Source organism: Microchirus variegatus, assembly GCF_963457635.1.
Source record: "Microchirus variegatus genome assembly, chromosome: 6".
Classification (NCBI taxonomy): domain Eukaryota; kingdom Metazoa; phylum Chordata; class Actinopteri; order Pleuronectiformes; family Soleidae; genus Microchirus; species Microchirus variegatus.
Genome location: NC_139807.1, coordinates 33,640,707 through 33,655,062, shown reverse-complemented (window position 1 = coordinate 33,655,062; position 14,356 = coordinate 33,640,707). Strand labels below are relative to the sequence as shown.

Here is a 14,356-nt window from a genome sequence, read left to right as displayed (position 1 = left end):
ACAAATCCTCAGAGAGAGAGAGAGAGAGAGAGAGAGAGTTGTGTGTGTGTGTGTGTTTGCGTGTGTGTGTGTGTCTGCAGAAAGACTTCATCATCATCATCTTCATCTTCATCTTCATCACCGAGTCCCGGGAAAGATTAAAAACATGGAGAGCGACATGAAGAAGAAGATGAAGGAGAGACTGAGCCTGAGGCGCGACATCTTCAGAGAGTTCCTGGCGGAATTTCTGGGAATATTTGTGTTGATAGTGAGTATGAGCTCGTGCAGCTCGTGCACCTCCTCCTCGTCCTCCTCCTCCTCGTGCACCTCCTCCTCCTCCTCGCCGTCCTCGCGCACCTGCTGTCACAGTTTACACAGACGCGTTAAATGCTAATAAGGTGTCAAAGTGTCAAAGTGTCACTCACAGAGACACGTGATCACGTCTTCATTAAAGACTCCGCGGGTCTTTGATGTCTTTGATGTCTCCGTCTGTGGTGACAGCGCGAGCTCTAAGAAATCACAACATCATCAGATTATCATCCGGATTATTATTCTCTTCTTCTTCTATAATTACAGAAACATTCTCTCTTTGTTCTTGTCGTTATTTAAATGTCATTTACAGCGTTGTAATGTAACAAAGTACAACACTGTAAATTATCTGTATTTATATGTAGTGGAGTAAAAGTACATCATATAACTAATACAAATATCAAAGTAAAGTACAGATATGTGTATTTTGTACTTCAGTACAGTAACAAAATATTTGTACTTTGTGACATTAGAATACTGTAAATGACATTTAAATAACGACAAAGAGGACATGTGGAGGAGTAAAAGTACATGATATATACTGTATAATATAAATACAGATAATTCATCATTCACTCACATTCACTCACATTCACTCACATGGACGTGGACGTGTAATGGTTTCCTGGACAGATTGTGTATGTCAGTCAGAGCCTGTTGTTGAACAGAGTGTTAATGTTGAGGATAATGAATCATTAAAAACTCTCTCTCTTTCTTTGTCTTTCTATCCTTTGTGTTTGTTCTCTCTTGTGTTTCCAGCTCTTTGGTTGTGGTTCAGTGGCTCAGACGGTTCTGAGTAAAGGAACTTTGGGGGAACCTTTGACCATCCATGTGGGCTTCACTCTGGGAGTCATGATGGCCGTCTACATGGCAGGAGGGGTGTCAGGTACACACACACACACACACACACGGCAAGGCAGGGATTGTGAGTTCGACTCCCATCGAGGGTGAACTTTCTTGAGTCTGCCCAGTCGTAGTATATTAGGATGTCCCAAATTTGACAAAAACGTCATGCTGTATGTGGTCCGAAATGTGAACTTTTTTTTTGTTTTTTTTCTTTTTTTTCTTTTTTGGTCCAAAATTTGACAAAAACTTCACACGATACTATGTCGTCCAAAAGTAATAATTTTTTAGAAAAAAAAAATGTTGGTCCAAAATTTGACAAAAACGTCATAGTTTAGTATGTCGTCCAAAATGTGACAATTTTTTAGAAAAAAAATGTTGGTCCACAATTTGTCAAAAACGTCATACTATACAATGTCGTCCAAAATTCTAAAAAAAAATGTAGAAAATAAACATTTTGGTCCAAAATTTGACAAAAACGTCATAGTTTAGTATGTCGTCCAAAATGTAAGTTTTTAAAAAAAAAAAAAAATTTGGTCCAAAATTTGACAAAAAAAAAACTATACTGCCGTCCAAAATTTGACAATTTTTTAGAATAAAAAATGTTGGTCCACAATTTGACAAAAACGTCATGCTGTATGTGGTCCGAAATGTGAACTTTTTTTTGTTTTTTTTCTTTTTTGGTCCAAAATTTGACAAAAACTTCACACGATACTATGTCGTCCAAAAGTAATAATTTTTTAGAAAAAAAAAATGTTGGTCCAAAATTTGACAAAAACGTCATAGTTTAGTATGTCGTCCAAAATGTGACAATTTTTTAGAAAAAAAATGTTGGTCCACAATTTGTCAAAAACGTCATACTATACAATGTCGTCCAAAATTCTAAAAAAAAATGTAGAAAATAAACATTTTGGTCCAAAATTTGACAAAAACGTCATAGTTTAGTATGTCGTCCAAAATGTAAGTTTTTAAAAAAAAAAAAAAATTTGGTCCAAAATTTGACAAAAAATATACTATACTGCCGTCCAAAATTTGACAATTTTTTAGAATAAAAAATGTTGGTCCACAATTTGACAAAAACGTCATGCTGTATGTGGTCCGAAATGTGAACTTTTTTTTGTTTTTTTTCTTTTTTGGTCCAAAATTTGACAAAAACTTCACACGATACTATGTCGTCCAAAAGTAATAATTTTTTAGAAAAAAAAAATGTTGGTCCAAAATTTGACAAAAACGTCATAGTTTAGTATGTCGTCCAAAATGTGACATTTTTTTAGAAAAAAAATGTTGGTCCACAATTTGTCAAAAACGTCATACTATACAATGTCGTCCAAAATTCAAAAAAAATTTTTAGAAAATAAACATTTTGGTCCAAAATTTGACAAAAACGTCATAGTTTAGTATGTCGTCCAAAATGTAAGTTTTAAAAAAAAAAAAAATTTGGTCCAAAATTTGACAAAAAATATACTATACTGCCGTCCAAAATTTGACAATTTTTTAGAATAAAAAATGTTGGTCCACAATTTGACAAAAACGTCATGCTGTATGTAGTCCGAAATGTGAATTTTTTTGGGGGTTTTTTCTTTTTTGGTCCAAAATTTGACAAAAACTTCACACGATACTATGTCGTCCAAAAGTAATAATTTTTTAGAAAAAAAAAATGTTGGTCCAAAATTTGACAAAAACGTCATAGTTTAGTATGTCGTCCAAAATGTGACAATTTTTTAGAAAAAAAATGTTGGTCCACAATTTGTCAAAAACGTCATACTATACAATGCCGTCCAAAATTCTAAAAAAAAATGTAGAAAATAAACATTTTGGTCCAAAATTTGACAAAAACGTCATAGTTTAGTATGTCGTCCAAAATTTGCACTTCTTTTTGTTTTTTGGTCCAAAATTTGACAAAAACATCATAGAATACTATGTCGTCCAAAATGTAAGTTTTTTTTGAAAAAAAAAAATTTGGTCCAAAATTTGACAAAAAAAAAACTATACTGCCGTCCAAAATTTGACAATTTTTTAGAATAAAAAATGTTGGTCCACAATTTGACAAAAACGTCATGCTGTATGTGGTCCGAAATGTGAACTTTTTTTTGTTTTTTTTCTTTTTTGGTCCAAAATTCGACAAAAACTTCACACGATACTATGTCGTCCAAAAGTAATAATTTTTTAGAAAAAAAAAATGTTGGTCCAAAATTTGACAAAAACGTCATACTATACAATGCCGTCCAAAATTCTAAAAAAAAATGTAGAAAATAAACATTTTGGTCCAAAATTTGACAAAAACGTCATAGTTTAGTATGTCGTCCAAAATTTGCACTTCTTTTTGTTTTTTGGTCCAAAATTTGACAAAAACATCATAGAATACTATGTCGTCCAAAATGTAAGTTTTTTTTGAAAAAAAAAAATTTGGTCCAAAATTTGACAAAAAATATACTATACTGCCGTCCAAAATTTGACAATTTTTTAGAATAAAAAATGTTGGTCCACAATTTGACAAAAACGTCATGCTGTATGTGGTCCGAAATGTGAACTTTTTTTTGTTTTTTTTCTTTTTTGGTCCAAAATTTGACAAAAACTTCACACGATACTATGTCGTCCAAAAGTAATAATTTTTTAGAAAAAAAAAATGTTGGTCCAAAATTTGACAAAAACGTCATAGTTTAGTATGTCGTCCAAAATGTGACAATTTTTTAGAAAAAAAATGTTGGTCCACAATTTGTCAAAAACGTCATACTATACAATGTCGTCCAAAATTCAAAAAAAAAATTTAGAAAATAAACATTTTGGTCCAAAATTTGACAAAAACGTCATAGTTTAGTATGTCGTCCAAAATGTAAGTTTTAAAAAAAAAAAAAAAAATTTGGTCCAAAATTTGACAAAAAATATACTATACTGCCGTCCAAAATTTGACAATTTTTTAGAATAAAAAATGTTGGTCCACAATTTGACAAAAACGTCATGCTGTATGTGGTCCGAAATGTGAATTTTTTTGGGGTTTTTTCTTTTTTGGTCCAAAATTTGACAAAAACTTCACACGATACTATGTCGTCCAAAAGTAATAATTTTTTAGAAAAAAAAAATGTTGGTCCAAAATTTGACAAAAACGTCATAGTTTAGTATGTCGTCCAAAATGTGACAATTTTTTAGAAAAAAAATGTTGGTCCACAATTTGTCAAAAACGTCATACTATACAATGCCGTCCAAAATTCTAAAAAAAAATGTAGAAAATAAACATTTTGGTCCAAAATTTGACAAAAACGTCATAGTTTAGTATGTCGTCCAAAATTTGCACTTCTTTTTGTTTTTTGGTCCAAAATTTGACAAAAACATCATAGAATACTATGTCGTCCAAAATGTAAGTTTTTTTTGAAAAAAAAAAATTTGGTCCAAAATTTGACAAAAAAAAAACTATACTGCCGTCCAAAATTTGACAATTTTTTAGAAAAAAAAATGTTGGTCCACAATTTGACAAAAACGTCATACTGTACTGTCGTCCAAAATTTGACAATTGTTTAGAAAAAAAAATGTTGGTCCACAATTTGACAAAAACGTCATGCTGTATGTGGTCCGAAATGTGAACTTTTTTTTGTTTTTTTTCTTTTTTGGTCCAAAATTCGACAAAAACTTCACACGATACTATGTCGTCCAAAAGTAATAATTTTTTAGAAAAAAAAAATGTTGGTCCAAAATTTGACAAAAACGTCATACTATACAATGCCGTCCAAAATTCTAAAAAAAAATGTAGAAAATAAACATTTTGGTCCAAAATTTGACAAAAACGTCATAGTTTAGTATGTCGTCCAAAATTTGCACTTCTTTTTGTTTTTTGGTCCAAAATTTGACAAAAACATCATAGAATACTATGTCGTCCAAAATGTAAGTTTTTTTTGAAAAAAAAAAATTTGGTCCAAAATTTGACAAAAAATATACTATACTGCCGTCCAAAATTTGACAATTTTTTAGAATAAAAAATGTTGGTCCACAATTTGACAAAAACGTCATGCTGTATGTGGTCCGAAATGTGAACTTTTTTTTGTTTTTTTTCTTTTTTGGTCCAAAATTCGACAAAAACTTCACACGATACTATGTCGTCCAAAAGTAATAATTTTTTAGAAAAAAAAAATGTTGGTCCAAAATTTGACAAAAACGTCATACTATACAATGCCGTCCAAAATTCTAAAAAAAAATGTAGAAAATAAACATTTTGGTCCAAAATTTGACAAAAACGTCATAGTTTAGTATGTCGTCCAAAATTTGCACTTCTTTTTGTTTTTTGGTCCAAAATTTGACAAAAACATCATAGAATACTATGTCGTCCAAAATGTAAGTTTTTTTTGAAAAAAAAAAATTTGGTCCAAAATTTGACAAAAAATATACTATACTGCCGTCCAAAATTTGACAATTTTTTAGAATAAAAAATGTTGGTCCACAATTTGACAAAAACGTCATGCTGTATGTGGTCCGAAATGTGAACTTTTTTTTGTTTTTTTTCTTTTTTGGTCCAAAATTTGACAAAAACTTCACACGATACTATGTCGTCCAAAAGTAATAATTTTTTAGAAAAAAAAAATGTTGGTCCAAAATTTGACAAAAACGTCATAGTTTAGTATGTCGTCCAAAATGTGACAATTTTTTAGAAAAAAAATGTTGGTCCACAATTTGTCAAAAACGTCATACTATACAATGTCGTCCAAAATTCAAAAAAAAAATTTAGAAAATAAACATTTTGGTCCAAAATTTGACAAAAACGTCATAGTTTAGTATGTCGTCCAAAATGTAAGTTTTAAAAAAAAAAAAAAAAATTTGGTCCAAAATTTGACAAAAAATATACTATACTGCCGTCCAAAATTTGACAATTTTTTAGAATAAAAAATGTTGGTCCACAATTTGACAAAAACGTCATGCTGTATGTGGTCCGAAATGTGAATTTTTTTGGGGTTTTTTCTTTTTTGGTCCAAAATTTGACAAAAACTTCACACGATACTATGTCGTCCAAAAGTAATAATTTTTTAGAAAAAAAAAATGTTGGTCCAAAATTTGACAAAAACGTCATAGTTTAGTATGTCGTCCAAAATGTGACAATTTTTTAGAAAAAAAATGTTGGTCCACAATTTGTCAAAAACGTCATACTATACAATGCCGTCCAAAATTCTAAAAAAAAATGTAGAAAATAAACATTTTGGTCCAAAATTTGACAAAAACGTCATAGTTTAGTATGTCGTCCAAAATTTGCACTTCTTTTTGTTTTTTGGTCCAAAATTTGACAAAAACATCATAGAATACTATGTCGTCCAAAATGTAAGTTTTTTTTGAAAAAAAAAAATTTGGTCCAAAATTTGACAAAAAAAAAACTATACTGCCGTCCAAAATTTGACAATTTTTTAGAAAAAAAAATGTTGGTCCACAATTTGACAAAAACGTCATACTGTACTGTCGTCCAAAATTTGACAATTGTTTAGAAAAAAAAATGTTGGTCCAAAATTTGACAAATACATTATACTATATACTATGTCATCCAAAAGTTAATAATTTTTTAGAAAATAAAAATGTGGGTCCAAAATTTGACAAAAACGTCATAGTTTAATGTCGTCCAAAATTTGAACTTTTTTCTGTTTTTTTGGTCCAAAATGTAATTATAAAGGTTCCACCTGGAACCCTTTTGGAGTGTTCCACCAAGAATGGATCAAAAATGGTTCCACCAAAATGGTTCTTCCTGGAAACATTAGTGTTACCAAGAACCCTTGAAAAACCCTTTATTCAGGAAAGGGTTTTTCAGAAGAACCTCAGGCCTTTTGGAACCCTTATCTCTAAGAGTGTAGACAGACTGAGGAACCTCTAAGACTCTACTACACCTATGTTTGATGTGGTTTGACGTGTCGGACACAACTGTAGATGCACTGTGTGAAAACTATACGACATAATCATATTCAGTCTTTATACAAAGTTAAACTTATTCACAGACAAACACGAGAACGATCGAGATCGAACTTCCATCTTCTTGTTTATGTCAGAACTTTCATGAACTCATATTTGATCAGTTTGGTTCTTTTTGAAGAGAATAAAGAAAGATGGTGGTGGTTCACAGGGCTTGTGTTGTAGCTTCAGTGTGGCTCTGACAATCACTGTGACCCATATTACTGCTGCGTTTAATGAGAGGAGTTATGAAGCTTGAGAGGAGGACGAGCCCGAGGACAGGGAGGTGATACATGGAGAGCTTTCTGCTGCATGACTGATCCATTCACGGCTCAGCGGGAGCTTCTGTCCAACGACATCTCTGAAGATGATCGTAGGTATTGGACTAATGAGCTTTACCAGGGGCACGAGGTCTCTGCAGAGCAGAGGGGTCAGGTGTGACCACGTCGGCCTTTCTGCTGCAGGAGAAAACACAATCGTTTTCACTTTGCAGTCGTAGATTTCAGACGACAGCGGAGCGAGAGTGTGACACGTCACGGTCACTCTGATGACCTGCAGTCCACGACGCTGCCCTAAGCAGATTATGTCACATGTGATTCACACGGGCAGGAGCTGGACGCCCGATGGACGGCTGATGGTTTTAAACACACTGAGGTCAAAGCCAAGATCCCACAGTGTTAAAACACTGAGGCCACAGTGGAAACAGTGGAAACACAGAGGAAACACAGTGGAAACACGGTGTAAACGCGGTGGAAACACAGTGGAAACAGAGGAAATACAGTGGAAACACGGTGTAAACGCGGTGGAAACACGGTGGAAACACAGAGGAAACACAGTGGAAACACAGTGGAAACACAGAGGAAACACAGTGGAAACACGGTGTAAACGCGGCGGAAACACGGTGGAAACACGGCGGAAACACGGCGGAAACTCAGTGGAAACACAGTGGAAACACAGTGGAAACACAGTGGAAACACAGTGGAAACACAGTGGAAACACGGTGTAAACGCGGTGTAAACGCGGTGGAAACGCGGTGGAAACAGAGGAAATGCGGTGGAAACGCGGTGGAAACAGAGGAAATGCGGTGGAAACGCGGCGGAAACACGGTGGAAACACAGAGGAAACGCGGTGGAAACGCGGTGGAAACGCGGCGGAAACGCGGCGGAAACTCAGTGGAAACACAAACTGTGTTTGTCCAGACAAAGCAAACGGTCATTATCTCTAATATTAACTCTAATATTAGCTCTAATCGTATCCATCTGCAGCTGAACTGCATTAATTCTTCAGGTTTGAACAAAATGAAGATTATAAATACTAACATGAATAATTCTGCCTCATGTTAACTTTGATTGTCTTGAATCACTAGAATCATGTTAACTTCTTCTAAGTTCAGAATCTTCTGGTCTTTCTTGACCTTTGACCTTTGACCTTTGTCCAGGAGCTCACGTGAACCCTGCCGTCTCCTTGGCGATGACGATCCTGGGGAAGCTGCCGCTGAAGAAGTTTCCCGTCTACGTCTCAGCTCAGTTCCTCGGAGCTTTCGCCGGATCCTGCGTCGTCTACGGTTTATATTACGGTGAGCGATTATTCCACGTTGTCACGACGACTGTGAGAGGAAGAACAAACACATTATTGTTTTATTTTGTTTCAGACGCTCTGATGGATTTCACCAAAGGAGAAATGACGGTGACTGGAGTCAACGCCACAGCCAATATATTTGCTTCTTATCCTGGGAAACATCTGTCGGTGCTGAATGGATTTGTTGATCAGGTTAGAAACTAACTTCACACTGTGATATCAGACATTAGCTCTGAGAGCTTTTTATCACTCAGAGACACGAGAGGGAGCGTTAATGGACGCCAGAGTATGAAGATAAACATGTTGTTGTTGTGTGTTGTTGTGTGTGAGTGTGTGTGTGTGTGTGTACACTCTACATAAGTGTTCTTCTACAAGGGCTGAAGTTCTACCTGGAACCATTTGTTTTTCAAGGCTTCTTGGACACACTTTGATCCAGAGAACCCTTCAAAACCCTTCCCTGAATAATGGGTTCTTGGTAGCACTAAGGGTTCTCCTACGAGGACAAGCCGAAGAACCTTCTGTGGTTCTACAGAGCACTTTACTTTCTAAGAGCGTAGTAAACGCTGCTTTACTCAGACTGAAGCTCCTTTAATGAGCTTAAGACAAAAGAAGAGGGCAGAGGTCATGATGGCAGACGAGGTCACGTCCTCTCATCAACAACAACAACAACAACAACAACAACAACAACAGTTACACATGTTGATGTTTACTATCTAGAATGTTCATATTTACCACCTCAATAAGCTGTAAAATATGTAATGTGTATATTAGCATACTATCTATGATGTTTATATAATAAAGTGTATTCACTAGGGGTGGGAAAAAAAATAGATTCACATAGGAATCGTGATTCTAATCCACGATTCTGAATTGAACTTCAAAAATGTATTAAAAAAAAAATATATATATATTTTATTTCTATTTTGTTTTTGTTTGGTTTCTATTTTGAAAAACCACACAAAACACCAGTTTGTGTTATTTGTGTACAGTTTATTTTTGTAACTTCTGGGAGAAAAATGCAGCTCGTCTAAGCTTTTATTTATCTATTTATTCAAGTACATTTTTATTTGTTTTGAATGAATAAATGTTAACTTTTGTCTTAAGTTTGCCTTTGTGTGATCACATGATCACATTATCTTAGACAAACTGGATTGTTTTGACACACTTTTCAATCCAATCCACTTTATTTATATAGCACAATTTTAAACAAACAAGGTTTCATGTGTACATAAAATAAATACAGTGTACACTATGTATTGTATACATTTTTGAATCGAGAATCGAATCGTGAGCCAAAGATTCACTGCACCTTAATAATCTGAACAATATATTGTATAAGTATTATCCCATTAATTCATCCATATAAACCCAACAATTGCATATTACTCTGTCCATCTCTACATGACTTAAAGTTTATTCTGTACATATCATATAATATATAATATCCTGATGTTTGTATCTGTGTAACAACAACAATCATCTCAACAGTTTAACAGACGTTTGTGTTGCTCAGGTGATCGGCAGCGCCGCTCTGATCCTGTGTATCCTGGCCATCACTGACCGGAGGAACCTCGGCGCTCCTAAAGGGATGGAGCCTCTGTGCATCGGCCTGGTCGTCATGGCCATCGCCGTGTCCATGGGCCTGAACTGCGGTTACCCCGTCAACCCGGCGCGAGACCTGGCACCGCGGGTGTTCACGGCCGTGGCCGGCTGGGGCATGGAGGTGTTCAGGTGAGTTTCTCCTCAGGGTTTTAAACCAGAGTTAGAACCTGAGTGTGAGCAGTTTAGAGAAGAGAACTCGGTCCATTACGAGTCCTCAGCTCTTCTTCTTCTTCATCACATGAAGAGCATCTCCTTCCTTTTGACAAATGGAATGAATATTTCAAAGAGCACACGTGTGTTTCCTGCTCAATGAAACATGATGGAGAGAGGCTTCATGCACACATCAAATATTCAGTGTGTTGTTCGTGAAATGGCAGAGTTTTATCTTCTCTTCAGACATAAAGAGCTCAGACTCTGAAGGACAGAAGGAAACAGACTCTCCTGAACATGTCCATGTTTCAGGTCATTGCTCTTCTCTAACAGCTGTGACTGTTACTGAAATAGAAACGTTATCGTGTTTAGGATTAAACTGCATCAGTCGCTCATGTAGAAGAACCTAAGTTTGTCCCTTGTGGGCTGCTGTAGAAACACAGCATTCGACTCATTCCTGACGTCATAACATGAACATAAAGGGATGATTCTGTGGTGACGGAAACAACAGAAAAGCTGCAGCTTTAACTCTTTTATCGTCCGTTCAGTATTTTCTTCTTTATTCATGTGTTTCCGTGCTCGTAGCAGCATGAACATCAGATGTTTTCCACAGTTCTGATCTTCAGCCTCAGATTCTCCTGCCTCTTTATCACGTAAACGCAGATCGTGAATCGCTGAACAAAGTGAATTAGCTCAATGTTTCAGTTCTACAGTGTTTTACATTCACTTCTGTGTAGATTCACGTGTAGATTATATTATATTAGATATAGAAGGATCTGCTCTAACAGCCAATCACAGTCGGGCTGATTCTTACATCACAGACGACGAAGTCATCGATGATTTATTTAAAACACAACATTTAAATATCATGAGTTTCATGTGACGCTCAAAGTTAAAGGCAACGGTGAAAAAACTTTGTTCATTCATTCATCGTCGACAGCTCACATTCACTCACACACTCTATGAGAAAAAACCTCTTTACTGTGAGGCACGAACGGTGTCCGTCATGTGAACCACCGCGTGGCTCCAGGCAGATTTTAATGAAACAATAAAAGCTGTCGCTCACAGTTCAGTCGCTGTTTGAGACGAAATGAGACGAAAAGTCTCACTTTGGACTTTGTCGACAGAGCAAACAAAGCACTCGCTCCAGAACACATAAACCTTTTTATTTATAACTGTATGACCCCTTTATCTGTGGGAGCCTAAAATAGTCCCCTGACCTTTGACCCCTCAGAGCACAAAGGTGTTGTTCTAACTGAAGCAGAATAATAAAGCATCAGTTTATAATCCTGCGTAAAGTTCTCTACGTCGGTTACACAGACTCCTCTACATCATCGTAGAGTCAGTCAGAGTCTCTGCGTCGTCTCCGGCTGCGATAAATATTTTTACGTGTCCGTCAAGAAACAACGGAGACGACGAGGGTTGTGATTGGTCCTCAGGACAGGCCGAGATATCGCTGCTCTGTGTCGTCCACAGAGGCGGAGCTGATCACCGCCGACGACGTCGCTGCCAAACTATAAATACGTCATATCTTAACACACACAGCACATGTTTAGACTCTAAATGGATCATTTCTCGCCTCAAATGATCTTAAAACTGCGTTCAGGGACAGAAAAATATTTATTTCAGGTGAGAAACGGCCACTGTTTCAATGTTATTCAGCTGCAACAACAACAACAACAACAACAACAGTCTTTCTCTCTCTGACGCCATTGTTCACTGTAGCCAAAAGCACAACAACCTTGCGTAGCGACCCCTACTGATCGGGCGGGAAATTGCAGTGCGTATCCAGGTCTCCGTGGTTCGGAGAAGTATAACGTGGTCTTTAGAAAACAAATGAGCCGATAATTCAGAATCATACTGAGGTTTATTATGTGTTTTTCTCCACCTGAACGACGACAGGATGGACTTTAAAGTTGAACAGTTTAAAGAACATAGAGACAGATCTCTGGCTGTGAAAGCTTAGCTTTGCACAAAGACTGATGATGTGACTCTGACCTCAGGTAAGAAAATCCAGTCGTATCCATGTCATTCAGTCGTGTTCATTCACACCTTTAGTTCAGCTCTGTCTCTGTTCTCGTCCCTTTAAATTTAATCATTCTTGTTTTTAATGAACTCTTTAATCTCTGATTCTCTTCAGTTTCTCAGAGAAGTGAATTTTCATGTGATCCAAACATTTTACTTAAACTTCACAGATATTTTTTATCATAGGGTGTGATTTATATTATATATTTACATATATATATATATATTTTTTTAAAAAGCTGTGTTAATAAAATAAAAGTGTTTTAAAGAACACAATCCATTTTATTGTATAATTAATTTGTCAGATGCTTTTATCTGAAGTGACTTAGAGACGAGAGAAAACACCAGAGTGTCAGTGAAGCAGGAGAGCGTGAAAATAAATGTGTTCAATTATACAAGACTGAGGAAACCACACACACACGCACACACACAGACACACACACACACGCCCGCGCGCACACACACACACACACACACACACACTATTATAGTTAGAGTTCAGTTGTCGTTCAACGGCTGACGATGGGAAAGATATAGTTTCTGATTCTTTAACTTCCAGCAGATGCTTCATAGCCCATAAAAACATGAATATATACACAGTATAAAGAGTATACACAGTATACACAGTATATATCAGATTAATGCACACATAATCCCTCAGTGCCATCACTACCACGAGCATCATCATGTATGAAGAGCTAAATCTGACATAATCTCGTACACTGATCCAGAAACTTTACGTCGTGAACAAACTGCAGCAGCAAAGTCTATAATCCAGGCTCCTCCCTCTGTCGTCTACTTCCTGAACAGTAAACACTCAGACACTGATGCTGTGCATCATCATCATCATCATCATCATCATCATCATCATCGTCGTTTAACTGAGGCCAGATTCACCTGCAGCAAAGACTCAGGACTTTAATCTGCTCCTCAGCTCAGGTCAGGGAGAACACAAGGACACACACACACACACACACAGGTCTTTATACGCTGCTCTAATCTGGGATTATTACATCCACACACACACACACTCATTCGCCACTTTATTAGGCACAGAGCGTCTCCGTAAATGTCGTCTGTTCATCTGCTTCATGGTTAGAGAAGCTGCTGCAAACATGTTTCAGGATCACTTTGCTCCTCATCCTCACCACGTCTACAAGGTGTATATATATATATATATATATATATATGTACATACATATATATATATATATATATACTGTATATACTGCCTCAGGCACTTATAGCCACCTGATGCCAGTGTGGTACAGACGTAAAGGCCTTGTGTTCTGAGCCAAACTCCAGATCATTAAAAGAGTAGTTTGACATTTTTAGGCCTCGTTAAAGCACTTAAGAGAAAGGGTTTTATTACCTGTGGGCGGAGCCTCGTCAGCCGTTTCCCATGTTTCCCGTCTTTGTGCAAAGTTAAGCTGCCGTGAAAACACGAGCGTGGACGACATCACGACCTCTGACAGACGGACGTTTCTCTCACAATCTGATTTAAAAAGTGAGACTTTTTTAAGACAAAGTGACAGAGGTTTTCGTCTAAAGAGTCTCCTGCTCTGGTTAAAGCTGCAGTATGTAACTGTGGTGTTCAGAAACTATGTTTATTATCATTATTATAATAATAATGATGATGTCACATTAACCGTATGCTGAAAACAGGTTCTGTCAAGCAAAACTATCAGACCTGACCGAGAGCGACCTGAAGAGCGGCCATATTAACACCATTTAACACCATTGGTTCTCAAAGTGCAGCCCGGGGGCCAATGGCGGCCCTGCAGAAACATTTCTGGCTACATTACTGGGTAATTCCCCAGTATTTTGGCCATTGTTCTTACCTTCTAATTACAGGTTAATACCAAGTAACACATTTCTGTTACCATATATTTACTGGGTAAATAGCTAGTAATTGGGGGCTGTAGCTACCTGCTTATTACCAGCTTATAACACAATA

The 14,356-nt window shown here is 36.3% G+C and overlaps 1 protein-coding gene across 1 annotated transcript in view; it reads left to right on the top strand.

Annotated features, from left to right (window-relative positions):
- Positions 1-145: 145 nt before the first annotated feature.
- The window catches only part of aqp9b (aquaporin 9b), a gene marked incomplete at both ends in the record, with an annotated part of 14,822 nt that continues 611 nt past the window's right edge, over positions 146-14,356 (top strand). Inside the window, 5 exons of the mRNA XM_083891270.1 lie at positions 146-247; positions 1,048-1,174; positions 8,483-8,620; positions 8,696-8,814; positions 10,136-10,353. Coding sequence (XP_083747396.1) covers positions 146-247; positions 1,048-1,174; positions 8,483-8,620; positions 8,696-8,814; positions 10,136-10,353 — 704 coding nt within the window. The remainder of the gene's footprint in view (positions 248-1,047; positions 1,175-8,482; positions 8,621-8,695; positions 8,815-10,135; positions 10,354-14,356) is intronic.